This window comes from Entamoeba histolytica, genomic scaffold (assembly GCF_000208925.1).
Source record: "Entamoeba histolytica HM-1:IMSS scf_1104750519307 genomic scaffold, whole genome shotgun sequence".
Taxonomy (NCBI): domain Eukaryota; phylum Evosea; order Mastigamoebida; family Endamoebidae; genus Entamoeba; species Entamoeba histolytica.
In genome coordinates this window covers 19,385-36,771 of record NW_001914963.1, presented here as the reverse complement: position 1 = coordinate 36,771, position 17,387 = coordinate 19,385, and the positions used below count along the sequence as shown (strand labels likewise).

The 17,387-nt window shown below is 26.0% G+C and overlaps 9 protein-coding genes across 9 annotated transcripts, besides 2 other annotated features; 4 read left to right on the top strand and 5 right to left on the bottom strand.

Moving 5' to 3' along the window:
• Positions 1-20: 20 nt before the first annotated feature.
• On the bottom strand, positions 21-4,817 carry EHI_200810 (uncharacterized protein; the record flags this gene model as incomplete). Its single annotated transcript, XM_647590.1, has 1 exon — positions 21-4,817. One exon carries the CDS (start codon positions 4,815-4,817, stop codon positions 21-23), a length of 4,797 nt encoding a protein of 1,598 aa, XP_652682.1.
• Positions 4,818-5,281: 464 nt separating this feature from the next.
• EHI_200800 (uncharacterized protein) lies at positions 5,282-5,797 on the top strand (the record flags this gene model as incomplete). The annotated part of the gene is made up of 2 exons (XM_647589.1): positions 5,282-5,529; positions 5,626-5,797. 2 exons carry the CDS (start codon positions 5,282-5,284, stop codon positions 5,795-5,797), a joined length of 420 nt encoding a protein of 139 aa, XP_652681.1.
• Positions 5,798-6,143: 346 nt separating this feature from the next.
• Positions 6,144-6,763: a repeat region.
• Positions 6,713-7,764: a repeat region.
• A 534-nt stretch (positions 7,765-8,298) lies between these two features.
• On the bottom strand, positions 8,299-9,489 carry EHI_200790 (uncharacterized protein; the record flags this gene model as incomplete). The annotated part of the gene is made up of 1 exon (XM_647588.1): positions 8,299-9,489. The coding sequence occupies one exon, from the start codon at positions 9,487-9,489 to the stop codon at positions 8,299-8,301; it is 1,191 nt and encodes a 396-aa protein (XP_652680.1).
• A 148-nt stretch (positions 9,490-9,637) lies between these two features.
• On the top strand, positions 9,638-10,667 carry EHI_200780 (TBC domain containing protein; the record flags this gene model as incomplete). Its single annotated transcript, XM_647587.1, has 2 exons — positions 9,638-9,991; positions 10,047-10,667. The coding sequence occupies 2 exons, from the start codon at positions 9,638-9,640 to the stop codon at positions 10,665-10,667; spliced, it is 975 nt and encodes a 324-aa protein (XP_652679.1).
• Positions 10,668-10,826: 159 nt separating this feature from the next.
• Positions 10,827-11,840, bottom strand: EHI_200770 (short chain dehydrogenase family protein; the record flags this gene model as incomplete). Its single annotated transcript, XM_647586.1, has 1 exon — positions 10,827-11,840. One exon carries the CDS (start codon positions 11,838-11,840, stop codon positions 10,827-10,829), a length of 1,014 nt encoding a protein of 337 aa, XP_652678.1.
• A 61-nt stretch (positions 11,841-11,901) lies between these two features.
• Positions 11,902-13,176, bottom strand: EHI_200760 (F-box domain containing membrane protein, putative; the record flags this gene model as incomplete). The annotated part of the gene is made up of 1 exon (XM_647585.1): positions 11,902-13,176. The coding sequence occupies one exon, from the start codon at positions 13,174-13,176 to the stop codon at positions 11,902-11,904; it is 1,275 nt and encodes a 424-aa protein (XP_652677.1).
• A 162-nt stretch (positions 13,177-13,338) lies between these two features.
• On the top strand, positions 13,339-14,307 carry EHI_200750 (uncharacterized protein; the record flags this gene model as incomplete). Its single annotated transcript, XM_647584.1, has 1 exon — positions 13,339-14,307. One exon carries the CDS (start codon positions 13,339-13,341, stop codon positions 14,305-14,307), a length of 969 nt encoding a protein of 322 aa, XP_652676.1.
• A 46-nt stretch (positions 14,308-14,353) lies between these two features.
• On the bottom strand, positions 14,354-16,231 carry EHI_200740 (phospholipase, patatin family protein; the record flags this gene model as incomplete). Its single annotated transcript, XM_647583.1, has 1 exon — positions 14,354-16,231. One exon carries the CDS (start codon positions 16,229-16,231, stop codon positions 14,354-14,356), a length of 1,878 nt encoding a protein of 625 aa, XP_652675.1.
• Positions 16,232-16,364: 133 nt separating this feature from the next.
• On the top strand, positions 16,365-17,339 carry EHI_200730 (serine/threonine protein phosphatase PP2A catalytic subunit, putative; the record flags this gene model as incomplete). Its single annotated transcript, XM_647582.1, has 1 exon — positions 16,365-17,339. The coding sequence occupies one exon, from the start codon at positions 16,365-16,367 to the stop codon at positions 17,337-17,339; it is 975 nt and encodes a 324-aa protein (XP_652674.1).
• Between the last annotated feature and the right edge of the window lie 48 nt (positions 17,340-17,387).

Sequence of the window (17,387 nt, the reverse complement as noted above, 5' to 3'; positions counted from 1 at the left end):
AACATGATTTTTTTTCTACTTTAACATAATTCTAATAACTTCTCTGCCACAACCGATGACTTCCTCTTTGCAAGTTCAATTAATTGAGGATACTTTTGGGTTAAATTTGTTAATGAATTTAAGGCACCAACTTGACGATATTCTCCGAAAGAACGTTCAACAAGAATTCGTAAAATTATTTCATTTAGACTCTGATCATTTAGTTCAATTAAATGAGCAAGAAATTGTTTCATCATTTCTGTAGTAGTAGTTTGTAGTCTCATTAAATCCACAATACCATTAACCAATTCAATTCTTTGATTATTAGTAGAATCTGTTATCATTTCTTTAAGAATATTTAATGAATTTGAAGTGAATAAGAAGACAACTATTGAAACACTTGGTAATTTATGGATTAATTTTAATATTGACTTAGGATTCTTTTGATCAAGAATTGATTGGTAGTCTGTTGGAATAGTTTTCAAGATTGGTTCAAAATGTTCAGCATAATTATCATCATGAGACACAACAGTTAAAATTGGAAGTCTTAAAGAAAGTACAGTATAAGGAATAACTGATACAAATGGAAGAGCAAATAAATGAACAAATGTTGGAAAACATTCTCTGATAACTAAAATACATATAAAAGTAGCTGATATAAGTTGTTTATTCGTAGTACTTTTATTAAGTAATAATGGTTGAATAAATTGAAGATATTTCATAAATAAATCAAAGTATACAATTAATGATTGATTTTTCATTTCAGATGGTTTAGACAATTCATATAAAACATTTCTATGAGAAAATAATTCTATCCATTGACAAGTAAATTTAGGATATTGATTTGGATGAAGAGTTTGAAGTACTTTTAAAATTTTTTGAATTAATAATACACTGTCAATACTATCTTTTGTTTTTTCAACTAAAACCTCAATTATCATTTCTAATAATACCAAATAAATATGTGAATGAAATTCTTGTTCTTTATAATTCTTTTCGAAGGATTTTATTATTTCATTAAATATTTGAGTTAATATATTTGAGTATATATTTTGTTCTGATTTATGTGAATTAATAATAAATCCAATAATTTGACTTGAACGATAACAATAATCTTTATTTTGTGTTTCAATACATTTTGTAATTAATTTATGAATACTTCTTTCAGTCATTTCTGGTGAAAGTAATTGAACAAATTTTTCAATAACATCAAATGCTAATGTTTCTTTTAATAATTCTATTAATTTATCATCTAAATGATTTTTAATTTCTTTCTTTACTCCAATACCATACATTTCCATTTGATAATTTGTAACTCCTCCATTTGCAATTTGAAGTTCTTCTGGTAATTTAGGAGCATCATTAAGATATTCAAATCCTTTTGCAACAAAACTCTCTTTATTTTTCATTCCTTCTTGTCGTTCAGAAGTAATAGAAATAATAAATTGTTCTAATTGTCGTTTAGCATTTTTTCTTAATTCATCTAACTTAATCCCAACTGTCATTTCAATGATTGGTTGAAGATTAGTCATAACAATTTCTTTCATTTGTTCAATGGGTCTTATGATATTTTTTTGTTTCATTGAAAAAGAAACAAATGGACATAAATATTTCCATAATTTTGACTCTAAACAACTTCTACAAGTATATTGAAGAAGTTTTTGTGCAATATCAAATACTCTATTAGAAGCTTCTGTAATTTTTTGTAAATTAGTTTCCATAGCAAAGTCTTTTTGAACCAACTGAGTAACAGTTGTAATTATGGTATTTAAACTAACATTTGTTGTTTTTGAAATATCTTGTAATGAAAAATCAAGTGAATATGTAATAATCATTGTCCATTGTAGTGTAGGTAATGATGGACAAATAAGATAATCTGGAATTACTGGAAGTGGATGTTCTGATAATAAATTAATAAAACTTAATGATTTTTCACAAAGTAAAAGTTGTTTTAATTTCTTTTCAGGAATAGGTTGTCTTTTTTCAATATATTCATTAAGAATACTCTCATCTCCATGACTTCTATCTTTAGCAAATTTAATTAATTTATTTAATGCTTCTTCTTCGGCAATTCTTATTGGATGAACAGTTAAATATTGTTCAGGTGAAATATGAAGTTTATTTAATAATTTATTAGAAGATTCATGATGCAAACAAAGTTCTGGTGATAAACTTGTTTCACAAACAAATTGCAATAATGGTTGTATCCATGGATTATTTGGAGTAAATACTGTAGAATTTGAAGATGCCATTAAGAAATGAATAATAAATTCTAACATTACATCATAATTTTCTTTTGTTAATTGATCAGTTAATAATATTTTAGGTCTTAAATGAATTGACCTTAATGGCTTATTCATTCCAATGGTTAATAAACCTAATAATGATCCAAGTGATTCAAATAATGAAGCACTGTGTTTATCATATTCACGTAATTTTAAAAAAATATTAATTGACTCAATAGTAAAAGAGAATAAATGTTCTGTTGTAGATTCCATTTCTTGTACAAATCGAATACATTCTTGTTGATTATTTTCATTTAATAAAGCAATAATAAATAAAGATATCTCAGTAAGTACTTTCTTATGATTTGCTTGTGGTTTTAATAAGTCAAATACTTTTTCTATTTCTTGTTTAAGTTGTTCTCTATTTAATCCTTCTATATTCTCTGTTGAAGAAACAATATTTTTTATAATTGAAACATTCTTAGAATCAAGTAAACTTGGAAGTTTGATATTAATAAATAATTTTTGGAGTAAATTTATTATATTAGAAAATTTATTATTTGCATTATCATATATTGTTTTATATAACACTGCATCATGTGTTTCAATATTTTTATTATCTTTTAATAAAACACAATACGTTGGCCATTCACTTAGTCGTGAACTAAATTGTTTTAATGCATGAATTCCACAATAAAAGAAATTACTTTTTAATGGTTCTCTTACAGCCCATAATATAACTCTTAATAAATGAATTAATGCACAATTTTTTAATATTCCTTTAAGAATAATTTCTCCATATAATTTACCAAATTGAATAGCAGTTTCTACTTTAGGAAAATCTTTTATTCTTTTAAACTCATCAAATAATGTTTTAATTAATAAAACAAATAAGTCATTGTCAATTTGTTCAACACTCATTTTTGCTTTTTGAATTTCTTCAACAAATTGTTCTACAGAAAATTTTCCAGCAAAATAGTCTCCAAACATTTCATTTGCTTTATTTGAAATATTTTGTTGTTGGTCTGTTTTAGAACAACACTGTTTCTTTGTTTCAATAGACTCTTTATCATAACCACAAGATGTAGCTGTTGCTAATAATTGTTCGATTACAGAATTGTCTATTTTATAAGGTGCTACTGTTTTAACTAATAAATGTTTATCTTTAATGAATTGAATAATTTCTTTACCAAAAATATTTCCTCTTAATTTTCTTTGTTCAATCAACCATTTATCTAAATTAAACCCATCTTTTTTAACTAATAAACATGCAATATCAAGTGCAAATGATGTTGGTTTCATTTGAGTAAGAACTTTACCAGATTTTTCAGTTTTAATAGAATTAATAATATCATCTATTAAAGATGGATTTTCAATATATAAATCTCTAAGTCCTTGAGCTAAAAGTAATTTATTATTTTTCCATAATTGTTGAATGATATTGTATTGTTGTATATTATTTCTTAGTAGTGCTAATACTGCACGTTGTCTTCCTGCACTTGCTTTACATTTACATAATATTGGTAATACAACTTCAATAGAATTATATATTGAATCAAAACCACTACTTGCTCGTTCTCCAATAGAAATAATTTGTTCTACAAATCCTTGTTGTTCCCAAACCATTTTTATTCCTCTTTGTGTTCCAACATTGTATAAAGAACAAATATATTTCATTAAATATTGACTTTCACTAGTTGATTGTAATGCAATATGAATAAGTTTTTGTACAATACAACCTTGTGCTCTTCCATTATTCCATTCTTCTTTAAAGAATGAATTAAATGGAAAATCTCCAATTTGTTGGAAGATTCTAATTAATAAAATAATAGCATTTAATGACTTATATTCATATCCTTGAAGGTCCATTACTTTAGCAATAATATTCCAATTTTTACATTTAGGTTTTAATACTGCTCCAATTATTTCAGCATCCCACTCTGATACTGTAGATGAATCATTTGTTGAACGTTCAACACATTGAATTAATAAAACAATTAATTCTCCTACTTGTTGTTCAGTCATTGAATCACCATAAATACTTGTTAATAAAGCAGAAAATGTATCTTTTGAACCAACACAAGAAGTACCTAATTCACCAACAATCTCTTCTGAAATAGTATGAATTGGTGGAAGTGATAAATCTAATGAAACAGGGTTTTCCCATGAAATTGAAAAAATATTAGCATTTGAACCATTAGTTCTATCAATTCGTTCTTTAGGATGTTCACATAAATAATCAAATAACAAAGCAGATGTTAACAAAGTTGGTTGATTAGGAAGAATACCAAATAAATATTCTCCAGAAGGACTAAGTCGGAATGATTTAATTTGAGTAGTTGAGAGTTTCATTGCTGATAATTCTTTCTTAAATAAAACTGCTTGGCTTGATTGTGTTAAAGTGTTAATTTCATCTCGTAATGTTTGTAATTTAAATGATTCTTTAACTTCAGGGTCTGAAGTAATTGAAAGTATAAGGGCTTTAATATAAATAAATTTTCCCTGCAATCCAGTTTTTTCTAATAAAGAAAGAATTTCAGGAGTTGTTTGTTTACTATTTTTCTTAGAAAGGCTATTGGCTATTAAACGTATTTGCAACAAATAGCTTTGCATAATTAATGATAGTAAGATTTTAGGTTATTCTTCTTTTTTTTTATTAATTTCATAATTACTTTTATTTTATTTTCCTTTTTTCCCTTTTTTTATGTTTTTATTTTGTTATTTTGTTATTTCTTATTTCAAGAATCTAATTTAAGTACTGTTGTAAAAAAAGAATTTAATTTATCAGGAAATAAAATAAGAGAAAAATCTACTAATTTATTTCTTTAATATTATAAAAACCTAGTTTTTATGTAAGTCAATTTGATTGCTTTTTGTTATTTATCTTTTCAAGTTTTTTTTTTGGGATTAGTTTCTTAGAGTAATTTTCTTATTTGTTTTCATATAGATTCATTTAATCATATGTTATAGTTAAAATGGTTATAAAATATAGCACCTTAAAATAAAATTAGTAGCTTAACTTGTGTTTAGTACTAAAAATACATAATGAAACTCATAAATTTAAAAAACGATTCATCATGTCAACAACATCAACTACCACTACAACCACTGCTACTGCAACAAGACAACAATTCCTTACTGTAGGTACTGGAAAGGGTCAAGGGATGACTACAAAAGGAAGGTCAACGAAAGGAACTACCCATGACCATAGAAGTAAAAAATCAAAGAAAGGGTTATCAAAAGGAGGACCTTCAAAAGGTTCAGGGTCATTATCAAATCAAGATATTTTAGAAGATTTAAATCGAACTCCAGTTGGGTTATATACGTTTGTCATTTAATTTTTTAATACTGTGCTGAGAAGTGTTTATTTATAAAAGTTGTCAATGAAAATTGGTTCATAAGATTCAGCTCTAATACATAGATTTATTGTGTCAATCATTTTACCTTGTGCTACGATTATTGGATGCTTGAAATTAAAAAGCCAAGACAGAAGAGAAAAATTATGGGCTATTGCTAATTTGATTCTCGGAATTGGTTTTGTTTTCATTGCTGTCGTAGTAGTCGTTCTTTATCTTATTTTTGAACTTAAGTAATCGACTGTGTGTTATGCTTCTTTGTCATGTCGCTTTTTAGATATTTATTTTATTTTGAAAAACTAACTCATAACCTGAAACAAACCAGAAAAACTTATTGTAATCACGAAAATAATGTAAAAGAGATTTAGAAAAGTTTATAGTTTTGAGTGTAAATTGAGATTATCATTAAATTAGTATCATAACATTTTTGTTTTTAAATTTTAATTGTTCTGTTCTAAAAAAAAATAATTTCTCTTCATTTTAAATATATTTGTTTATCAAATTTATTTTTCATGTTTTTTTTATAAAATTATCTGTTCTAATAATTGGTTTATTTTTTTCTTTAATCATTATTTTCATAAGAAAATCCTTTTCAAATGCAAGAAATACATCAAATTTTAATGCCATAGTTAGTGTGTAAAACCTTTGTGTATTGTAAAGAAAAACAAACAAAACATAGAAGTTCAATGTTGTACAAAAGAATGAATTTCAATAGCAATAAATAGCATAACAATAATAACAATAATAATGGTAAAAGAAATACTAAGGAAAATGGTTTAGAAGACGAAAGACACAAATAAAAACAAATAAGAAACAAGATAAATACAATAATAATAAAGATTACACCCATAACAAATACAAATGGCTAACAATAAATGATGTGAAATAATCAAAAGAATAAGAAGTGAGTGGAATAAAGGAGAATATGAGGAAATACTTAAAAAATATGAAGGTAAGAGGAAAAGATGGTATGATATCCTTCAAGAAGTATATTCAATCAAAAAGAAAAAGATAATTGAAAGAATCAAAGAAGAAATTAAAAACAAAAGAAATTGAAGAAAAAGACAATAAAATAATTGAAGAAGTAATTAAAAACAAAAATCCAAAAAAAAGAAATGAATGAAAGATGTAAAAATTACAAGAATAATAAATAACAAACAAAACATAATGATAATCAGACAAGAAATACAACAAAACAAAGAAATAGAATATTAATTGAAGTGTTATATTGTTTTTGCAATTAGTTGATTGAATAAGAAATTATATAAGAAATTAAGATGGGAACAAATAGAAAATATAATAAAAGTAATAAACATCAATGTAAGTAATGAAAATGAATATATTAAATATATTAAAATATCACATAAAATAAAAGAAAGTACTAAACAATACATTAAAATGAAAGTAAATGATATAATAGAAGGAAGAGTAGAGTGTAATTCAATAATAAAAACATCATAATAAAGAATAACTCCAATGAAATTGATGAAGAATATCTTAACACTCTCATCAATAAAATAAAAGAAATGAAAGTAGAAAATGTACAAACATTAATTACTACTGGAAAAGAAAAGAAGCTGACGAATTGATAATGGAAATTAACAATATATGGGTATGGTCAGGAAGCAGAATGCAGGATCTGCAAGATGATATGAAGAAGATTTCAATGGTTATGCACATATATCTCCAAAATAAAATAATAAGAGACAAATTTGATGAAATAAAAGAAATCCTAAAGAAAATAAATAGACTAGAAGATTTGGTCAAGGGAAGGAAATGGTACAGAATAAAGTACATCATGAAATTAAATGAACATGAAGAATAAGGAATTAAAGTCAAAGCACTAGAAAGAATAAAGTACCTAAAATATATGATGACAATGATGAAAGAAAGAATTAAATTTAATAAAGATGAAATAATCAGAATCAATACAAATAAAATAATGTTTGATTCTAACAAGAAAATTAGAATAAGGAAGAAACAAAAAATGAAATATACCCAAATAACGATATTACTTTAGAATATTGGAAATCGTTATATGAAACACAGGTGATATTAAATAAAGATAAATTGAAAATAAAACAAATCACATCGTGGAATGAAAGATATAGAAATTATGATAGTGTCATAATAACAATAAATGAATTAAATTTAAGTATAATGAAAATAAGTAACTGGAAAACACCAGGAATAGACACTATACAACTGCAATAAAAGAAAAAAAATACAAAGATAAAATATAATTAAAAGAAAAAAAGAATTAAATGAGTCAAATAAATGATATGAATAATGTTTCATATCAAAATATCAATGGAAATAAATGAAGAAAATGAAATAAAGAATAGAATAAAGAAAATAGAGAAACAAAGAAATGTCAAAAGAATTGAAATAATAAATTGAAACAAATGAATAATAAATACTTCAAGTATTAAATAAAGAAATAAAAATGACAGTTAAAAGAAATTAAAAAGATCATGTCATTAAAAATATGATAAATAACATGGAGCATTGAATCTATCACAAGTAAACGTATTCATTAGAGTTTATAGAAAATAGTTCATGAATGTGATTAATCTCCACTGGTTAATGAACAATAGAAACTAATTCTATTAATACCTAATTAATTGTTTATTTTTCTTTTTTTTAAAGGTTATGTAATTAACATTCATATTAGTTTCATTAATACTAACTGATATTATCCTTGTTTAATGATATTATTTGATTAAATGTAATAAATATTAATCAATTATTATTGAAGAAACAACTTGTTTATTTGAAAGTAATGGTTCATGAAAATCTTTTATTTTATGAGGAACAATAGATTCTGAATTAAATTTTTTTTTACTGATGAAAAAAGAGTCTAATGTACCAGGTTTTGGTTTACTTTCTCTTTCTATCATTTCAATAATTTTTTGAGAAGTTTGACCTTCACCAATAACAGAAGGAATAACATGGTCAGCATGAATCATTTTATAACAGTCAATTAATTCATTAAAACTACTATGTTCTGAATATGGCATTTTATATTCTTTAACTTCAAAAGAACCTTTACAAGTTGTTTTTTTAGCCCATCCAGTAGGTTGAAATATAATAATTCTATCATACTTATTTGGTAATTGTGATAATTCTACTGTTAAAGATGTTATACTACTATTTGATGTACTTGTTCTTATTTCTAAAGAAGACTCTTCTAATGTATATAATGATAAATCTCTTTTACATAATTTAACAATTGAATATTTGTTCTCATCAACATGTATTTTTATCCCAGTTTGTCGTGCTATTTCTTCAACAAACATCTCCTTTCCAATAGTGTATGTTTGAACAATAAACAAAGTTTTCCCCATTGATTGTTTAACAATTTTAACTGCTTCATTACAAATAATTTGTCGTTCTTTAAATTTATATTGTGGGTCACAATAAGTTGTATCAAGAAATAATGTATTTATATGTTGAGTAAAGACATATTCCTTCCAGTTTTTATCGTTTTGTAAAGTTGAATCAAATCTGAAATCACCAACATGGAGATATATTATTCCATCACTTATTCTTTTAATTACAAAACAACAACTTCCAGGTGCATGTCCTGCTTCAATTGCTGTAACAATATATCCATCATTATTTGATCCTTCAAAATAAGTTGGTGTATTTAATGGAATGACATAAAGATATTCATTTTCTACTTTGAACTTATATCTTACTAAATTTAATGTAATTTCAGTGCCTATAATTATTCCACACTTCCATCTACTTGACAATCCTAGATAATGGTCTGAGTGAAAATGTGACAATAAGAAATATTTATATCCCTTAATTTGATATTTAAAGGCATCAACAATAAATTCATTAAATAATAATTTACATGGATCACTAAGATATTGTTTATGAAGTTCTTCTCGACTTATTTTTCTTGTATTTGATAAACTCATCAATTACAAAAATAAGTTCTTAAGTTCCTTCATTTCATGCATTTAAAAAATTGAGTTTAATAAGGTAAAAAGAAAAGGATTTGAAAATCAAAAAAAAAAATTCAAAAAACAAGAACAAGAAAATTCAATAAAAACTTAAAAGAATATAATGAAATTATTTCGTCGTAAAGAGAATAATATCTTACAAAAACTTCTTCTTCCTGAAATTATAGAAATTAATAAAATAAGACAAGCAGTATTTCAATATGGTATTAACGGAGAAAATGAAGAAGAATCAAGATCCATCGTATGGAAATTATTACTAAATGTCTATTCATGCCAAAAACACACCTGGGAAGAAACTGACAATTTGCTACACAAAGATTATCTCACTTTTCTTAAAGATTTCTTTCCAAGCCAAAAGATTAATGTTACTGATGAAACAACTGATGCTGATCAATTGTTGTTATATGAAATTGATAAGGATGTTAAAAGATTATTTCCTAAATCTCCATTCTTCTTAGTTTGTTGTTTTATTTATTCAATTACAAAGAATTATTTTTTACTAATTATTCTAGGAAGAAAAAAATAGAGAATGTATTAGACATATTCTTTACGTACAGACTAAATTCAATAAAACATATCCATATGTCCAAGGAATGAATGATATTGCTGGCGTATTATTTTATGTTTTTGCACAATCAACTTCAAGAGCAAGAGCAGAATCAACTACTTATTATTGTTTTGCTTATTTAATGACTAAAATAAGTGATTGGTATTCACCAAAACTTGATTGGACGTCAAGAGGTATTCATGCACAATTAGCACGAATAGATGCTGTTTTAGCAATGAAAGAACCAGAACTTTATGAACATTTAGTATTATTAAATATCACAAATACATTATATTCATTTAGGTGGGTAACATTATTATTTGCACAAGAATTTCCAATAGAAAGTGTTTTATTAGTATGGGATTGTATTTTAGTAGATCCTACAGGTGATTTTATATGTTGTTTGTGTGTATCAATGTTAGTAGAAATCAAGAAACAACTACTTAATGGAGATTTTTCTTATTGCTTAAAAACATTACAGAAATATCCATCATCTGCTAATGTACATAATATTATTAAAAGAGCTCGTTCTTTTTATACTGAAAGAACATCTTTTCCACCTTTAGTAGAACCTACAACAGTTTGATATATTGTAACTTATTCTTTCAAAGAAAAAAAATGATAATGTAAAAGAATTATGTAGTTATTTAAAATAATTTTCGATTGTGACATTTCTTTTAATGATATTATATAAAACAATATTCAAAATAAAAGAATAAAATTAATTTAATTTTCATCTCAACTGTTAATCTTTTTTATGGTCAACATTCTTTAAAATATTCTTTTCAATCATCATTCGATAAAAAGTTGTTCCTAAAGCAGATAATGGACAAATAAGAAAGTCTTGTATAGTATGACTTGACATAAATGTTGGTCCATTCTTTAATAAGTCTAAGTCTGGTTCTGATGTAATAACATATCGATCAAGGTTACAAAGTAAAGCATGTGCTGCATAATCAGCAGTAACAGTTTGAACATTATTTTCCATAGACGCAACTAATTTTGGTTTGTGTTCATTTTCTATAGCAAAACCTGGAGTGTCCATGTTAGATGGTGCATAATAATGAAGATGAACATTAGTTCCTAAAAATTCAAATCTTAATGAATCAAGAAGACCTTTAATAGCAAATTTAGTTGGACAATATGCTGTATATCCAATTGATCCAATTAATCCAAGACATGATCCAATACAAACAATATCAATTCTTTCTATAGTTGGATTAGAATCTAATAAAATTTTAATTTCTTTCATCATTCTTAAACAACCAAAATAATTTAAGTTCATATCCTTTTCATATTGTTCATAAGTCATGTCTTCAATAAACCCTGGATGTGCAATTCCTGCACTGTTAATAAGAAGGGATGGAATTCCATATTTTTTTACAGCTTGTTCTAAGGCTTTTTTAACATCTTCAGTATTTCCCATATCACAAATATAATAATCACATGTTGTCTTTGAATTTTCTATTAAACATTTTTCTTGAGTTTCTTTTAATTTATTTTCTGACCTAGATGCAATGGAAAGATGTACCCCTTTTTTTGCTAGTCTTAATGCAATAGCTTGTCCAACACCAGCACTTCCACCAAAAATAAAAATATGTTTTCCGGTATAATCCCAATCCTTTCTTTTGAAAAGGAAAAATGAATAAACATAACAAATACCTCCAATAATAAACACAATGAGATAAGCAATAATAATAACAATAATAAGAGTTATTGGTAAAGAAATAAAAATTAAAGGGAAATCGAAAAATCCCATGTCACTGAAAAGTTATGAGATGAAAATTTTTTTTTTTATTCCAATAAAATAATAAGAATAATCACAAATGAGTTATTTCATATCTCTTTCCCACAACATATAATATCATCAAAAATACTCCCAAAATGTCTAATGGAAGAAATGAAATATAAAATGATACATCATCTGTTCCATCTAAATTGGTAGCTAACAATCCAATAAAAGTCATAGTAAATGGGCATAAAATACTTGCCACTAACATAAAAAACAAACTTTTTAATGCAGCAAGATCAGGTGTTCCAACATTGAAACAACAAACATTATTCCAACATCCATTTTCATCTAATGATTTATTGCAAAGACACAAACTACAAAAAAAGATAAATGTAAATACTGGAAACAAAAAAGCAATAAAAAGGAAGATGTACAATGGAATAAAAACTAACTGATATGACATATCTATTGAGTCTTCTATTTTCATAACAATAGTTATGACTGCTATAATTAAAATACTACCTGATGAAATACTTAAAATTCCTCTCCATGCTTGTGGTTTTGGGTAATGATCACAAACAAAACACCCACTAAATACCCAAAGTAATAGCCATAATAATAATACGACTGGAAAAATATAGTATGGAACTCCTAAAGAAACAGCAAAGAGAATAATATAATTAATCAAAATACATGGCTCATTTAATATTCCTATTCCACGTGAATTAAATATGAATAAATAACGTGCTGTCTGTATTGGAGAAGAGAAACATCTCACTGGTGGGTCATCTTCATCTGCATATTTTCCAACACAAAAATTAAATGTTGGGATAAAAGTGAAATAAAAGACAAATGGTAAACAAAAGAGTAAAGGAAGCCAATATCCTATGTTAAGCGTTCCTTCAATTTTTAGTTGAAGAAGAACAACTGAGAAATAAAATAATAAAATTGTTGTAATTTCTATTCCACAACAATTAACTCCATCTCGAATTTTAAATAATATACGTTCTATTTTATTATGATGTTCTTGTTGTTTAAATTCAAGTTGTTGTTCAGCCAATTCAGTATCTTCTTGGTGTTTTTGAATTAAACTATTAATGGCATCTTTACGGGTATAAGTCACTCTCCCAGTTGTCTTTAATACTAACGAAGTCCAAACTTCATCCCGTCTACAAATATACCATAGTCGACGATTTGTTTCACCAAATGAAAGTAAATCTCGTGGACTTAAAAATTGAGTAATTGAGAAGATTGTATCATCACTTAACAATTCGAAAGGATTATTAGAGGTTAATGGAGTAGACTCCATCTCAATATCTGGTAACCCAAGACTAATTTCAAAATCATCACTTTCTATATTCATTGGATTATACTACGATGTTAATTTTGATTGTTTTTTTTCTTTTTCAGATTTTTGTTTTATGTTCTGAAAATTTATTGAATAAACTTAATAACAAAGAAATAAACTTACTAATTACTAATAAAGAAAGATAAAAAATAAAATCTTTATCTCAAATTCTTAATTATGTCTGTTGATCCAATAGTTACATCTCAAGATATACTTGGAAGAACAAGAGCAAGTATTTTAACATGTACAAGTGATAACGTACAATCAATGAAACATAGTATTTATTCATTTTCAACTTGTCAAGGTAAGATTCTCCAAAGTACCATTGAAACGTTATTTAACAAAGAACTTCCAAATAATAATGTTACACTTTGGATTGATGAATATGGGATTAAAATAGTTTCAGAACAAAAAAGTGTTTGCCAAACAATTGTATTTTGGGAAAAGGATATTTTTGATTCATATATATTTGATAATAATCACAATGAATTCAGTGTAAAGATTCCACTAAAAGAGTTGGTATTATTTTTTGATTCTATCATATCTGAAGTGCGGTTTAATGTAGATATTTTTATATTAGAATCAAATGAAATATTGCTTCAATCTAAAAATAACATTATAACAGTTAGAATGAAAATTAACCCAATTTCAGATTCTATTTGTCCAGCAAACATATTTGATTTTAGTAAATTTAGAGTATTATTATATATAACTTCTTCTTATCAACCTTTAATCCCATCATTTGGAACAATGGAATGGAACCATTTATATCTAATATTTGATGCTAATATTGATGGTACATTAACAATATCATCTAGTTCTATTTCTGATTCTGTATCTACTCATTATTCACAAAATTCATTTGTTAAATTTGAATGTTATCAAACATTCTCTGCTCGTTATAGATTAAGTCAATTTAAATGTATTAGAAAAGCATTAAAACATTCAAAGAAAATCACAATTATGATTAACCAAAACAAATTGCTTTATATAGAATGTTCATATCAATCAGAAGACAAAGATGTTGATGCTGAAATTGCATTTTATGTTAGTGCACAAGTAGAAGATATTCCTTTTCCATTATTACAAGAAAAAAGTCAATCTCCAACACCATCTCAAATTCCTACACAAATAGAAGAAGTTTAAAAATAAACAAATGACAACATTAAAAAATATTGAAGTAAGATTTTTTTTATTCCCAATATTCTCTCATCCATTTTCTAATTTCTTCAAGGTCATATGATTGTGCAATTCTTTTAACTTCTTCAATTTGTTCTACATTGTCTAATAAAATTTGTCCAGGTAATATTGGATCTACTCGAAGAAACCTCTCACCAAATAATAATTTTCCTTCTTTTACAGTTTCATCTCTTCTTGCCAACATAAATAAATCAGCTAAAACAGGTGCCCATTGAACTAATCCACCATTACCAATTTTTTGAGCATCAAGATGAGCTGGAGTTGGTCTTCCAGCAGATAACGATAAACAAACAATATCTTTAGGATCAATTCCAATACCTTTTGCACCAATTAAATATGGCCAAGCTACTCCACAAGGAACATTATCTACAATACCACCGTCTACATAATTTTGATAAGGTTTATAATAACTTGGTGCAGCAGCAGATCTCAAACACACATCAGCAACTTTTTCTGTATCATTTCCTGGAATAATATTATTAAATGCTTCTGATTTGCAATGTCTTGTTTCTGAATCAATTCCACTATCAATAAGGAATGAAGGAATAAGAACATGTCGTGGTAAATCGTGTAATTTTAAATTACCAAATGCAACTTCTCCAAAAGCTCTTAAATAGTCATTGATGTATTTAGAATTTGTGACTGACTGAATAGAATCTTTCTTAAAAGAATATCGAATTACATGCTCAATCAATTTCATTAAACCATCCAAATTATATCCCATTGACAACGTAACAGCAACAACACTTGATGCACTACATCCACAAAACAAATTACAATTAACAAACATATCAGGAAATTCTGCAGATAATCTTTGAAGTAAAATAACTTCCATAAGCACCTTAATTCCTCCACCATCAAGAGAGATAATTCTATATTTCTTTCCTTTTCCATATTTATTTGGTTGTTCCATCATTCTTCTTGATAAAAATGCCTCTTTAATTAATACCATAGTTTCTCTTTTAAATTGATTAATACTAGGATATTTAACTATTTTATTCATAAATTTCTTTAATTTACTTTGTTTTGGTAAGTTATATGTTTGATATTTCTTATATAATCCTTCTACTGTTGTATCTTCATTTGGGTCTAATTCAATACATTCAATATTGAATGTATCTTCATTATCACTAATAGTATCATTTGTAGAAGAGTTACTATTTGAGCTAGGTAATGAAGAAGAGTCTGGTCTACTTATAGCATAACCAGCAATACCCATTAATTTTTGTTCTTGTATTATTTGGTCTTTTTTACATAAAGGTTTTAATAAATCCATTAACTCTTTGTTTCCACTTGCTTGAGCATATCCATATACATCAATACAACGAATTGTTTTATCTGTTGGTTGTCCACCACATTCAATTAATTTATTTACAACATCAATATCACCAGCCAATGCAGCAATATGCATTGGTGTTTCTTGTATTATATTATTTGTTTTTACTATCTCTGGATATTTAGCAATAACTCCATTAATTATACTATTTTTTAATGAACTTGGTGGTGAAGCTGCTATCCAATGTAGATAACTATCTCCAGTAGGTAATAAATGGTTTGTACTTGCTCCATGTTTTATAAGATATTCAGCAATTTCAAGTTTGTTATAGGCTGTAGCAATAAATAATGGAGTTTCTCCTTGAACATTTGGTTGGTCAATGAAAGAAGGAAATTTTTCACAGAAATATTGTAATACTTCAAAATTTCCTTGTTTACATGCCTCTTGTATTATTCGTATAAATTGTGGACTTGTTTGAATTGGAAATTGTCTTAAATCATCTAAAGATTTTATCGCAGTTTTTGTATTCATTTCAGTATTGATATATTTATTAATTAACAAAGCAAAAAGGTCTTGTTGTTGGTTTATATTCATTAAAAAGAAACAAAATTTTAGTTCAATTAATTTTTAGAATCAAAAAAAAAAAAAAAAATAAAAATCTTAAAATAAGAAGAACTTATAAAAAAAATAATAAAATTTTCTAAAAAAAAAGAAAGAAAAGAAAGAGATGGTTACGACTATGGCACATTTAAATGAATGTATTAATAAAGTCAGTGAATTAGAAGTTATTCATGAAGAAGTTATAAAAGAAATTTGTGAACAATTTAAAGTTATTTGTTTAAGAGAACAAAATGTTGTTCCAATTAATAGTCAAGTAACAATTGTTGGATGTTTAAATGGACAATTACATGATTTATTAAATATTTTTAAAATGTCAGGGAAAATACCATTTACAAATTATTTGTTTTTAGGAGATTATGTTAATTTTGGAATGAATGGATTAGAGGTTTACATCATCTTAATGTGTTATAAAGTTTTATATCCAACTAAAATAATTATGCTCCGTGGTCAAAATGAACTTAAAATGTTTAGTGAAATTGGTGGATTTCAATCTGAATGTTTTAGTAAATATGGTAATGATAATGTTTACCAAATGATTGTGGAAACATTCAAATATTTACCTATTGCTGCTGTTGTTCAAGAAACTTATTTATGTTGTCATGGTGGAATTTTAAATCATGTCTCATTAGATAATCTTAATACTCTTCCTCGTGTAAAGAATCTCACTGCATCTGACGCTTTAACTTGGTTTATTATTGCTCAATCTAAAGAAGAAAAATACACAAAATATTTCAAATGGTATGAACGAAATGATGAATACCAATTTACTGAAGCTGACGTTGCTCAATACCTTGAAAAAGAAAATTCTAATAATCCTTCAAGACATTTTAAGCTTCTTATTAACACAAATTCACTACAACCATTAGGTGAAGTACTTTCTGATAATAAATCCATTCACTCTATTTGGAGTGCAACAAATTTTGTTGGAGAATTTGGTAATTTAGGGTGTTATTTGGAAGTTAGTGGTGCTGGAGTGATTGACTCAGTTCAATATTGTGCACCACCCCTCTCTGCTATGCCAAAGAATTGGAAGCCATTACGACAGCAAATTCCTAAAGCCGTTCCTGATTTTTTTGCTTAAATAACAAAATTCATCGTTTCTTGGTAGTATTGTGTTATTTATTTTTAA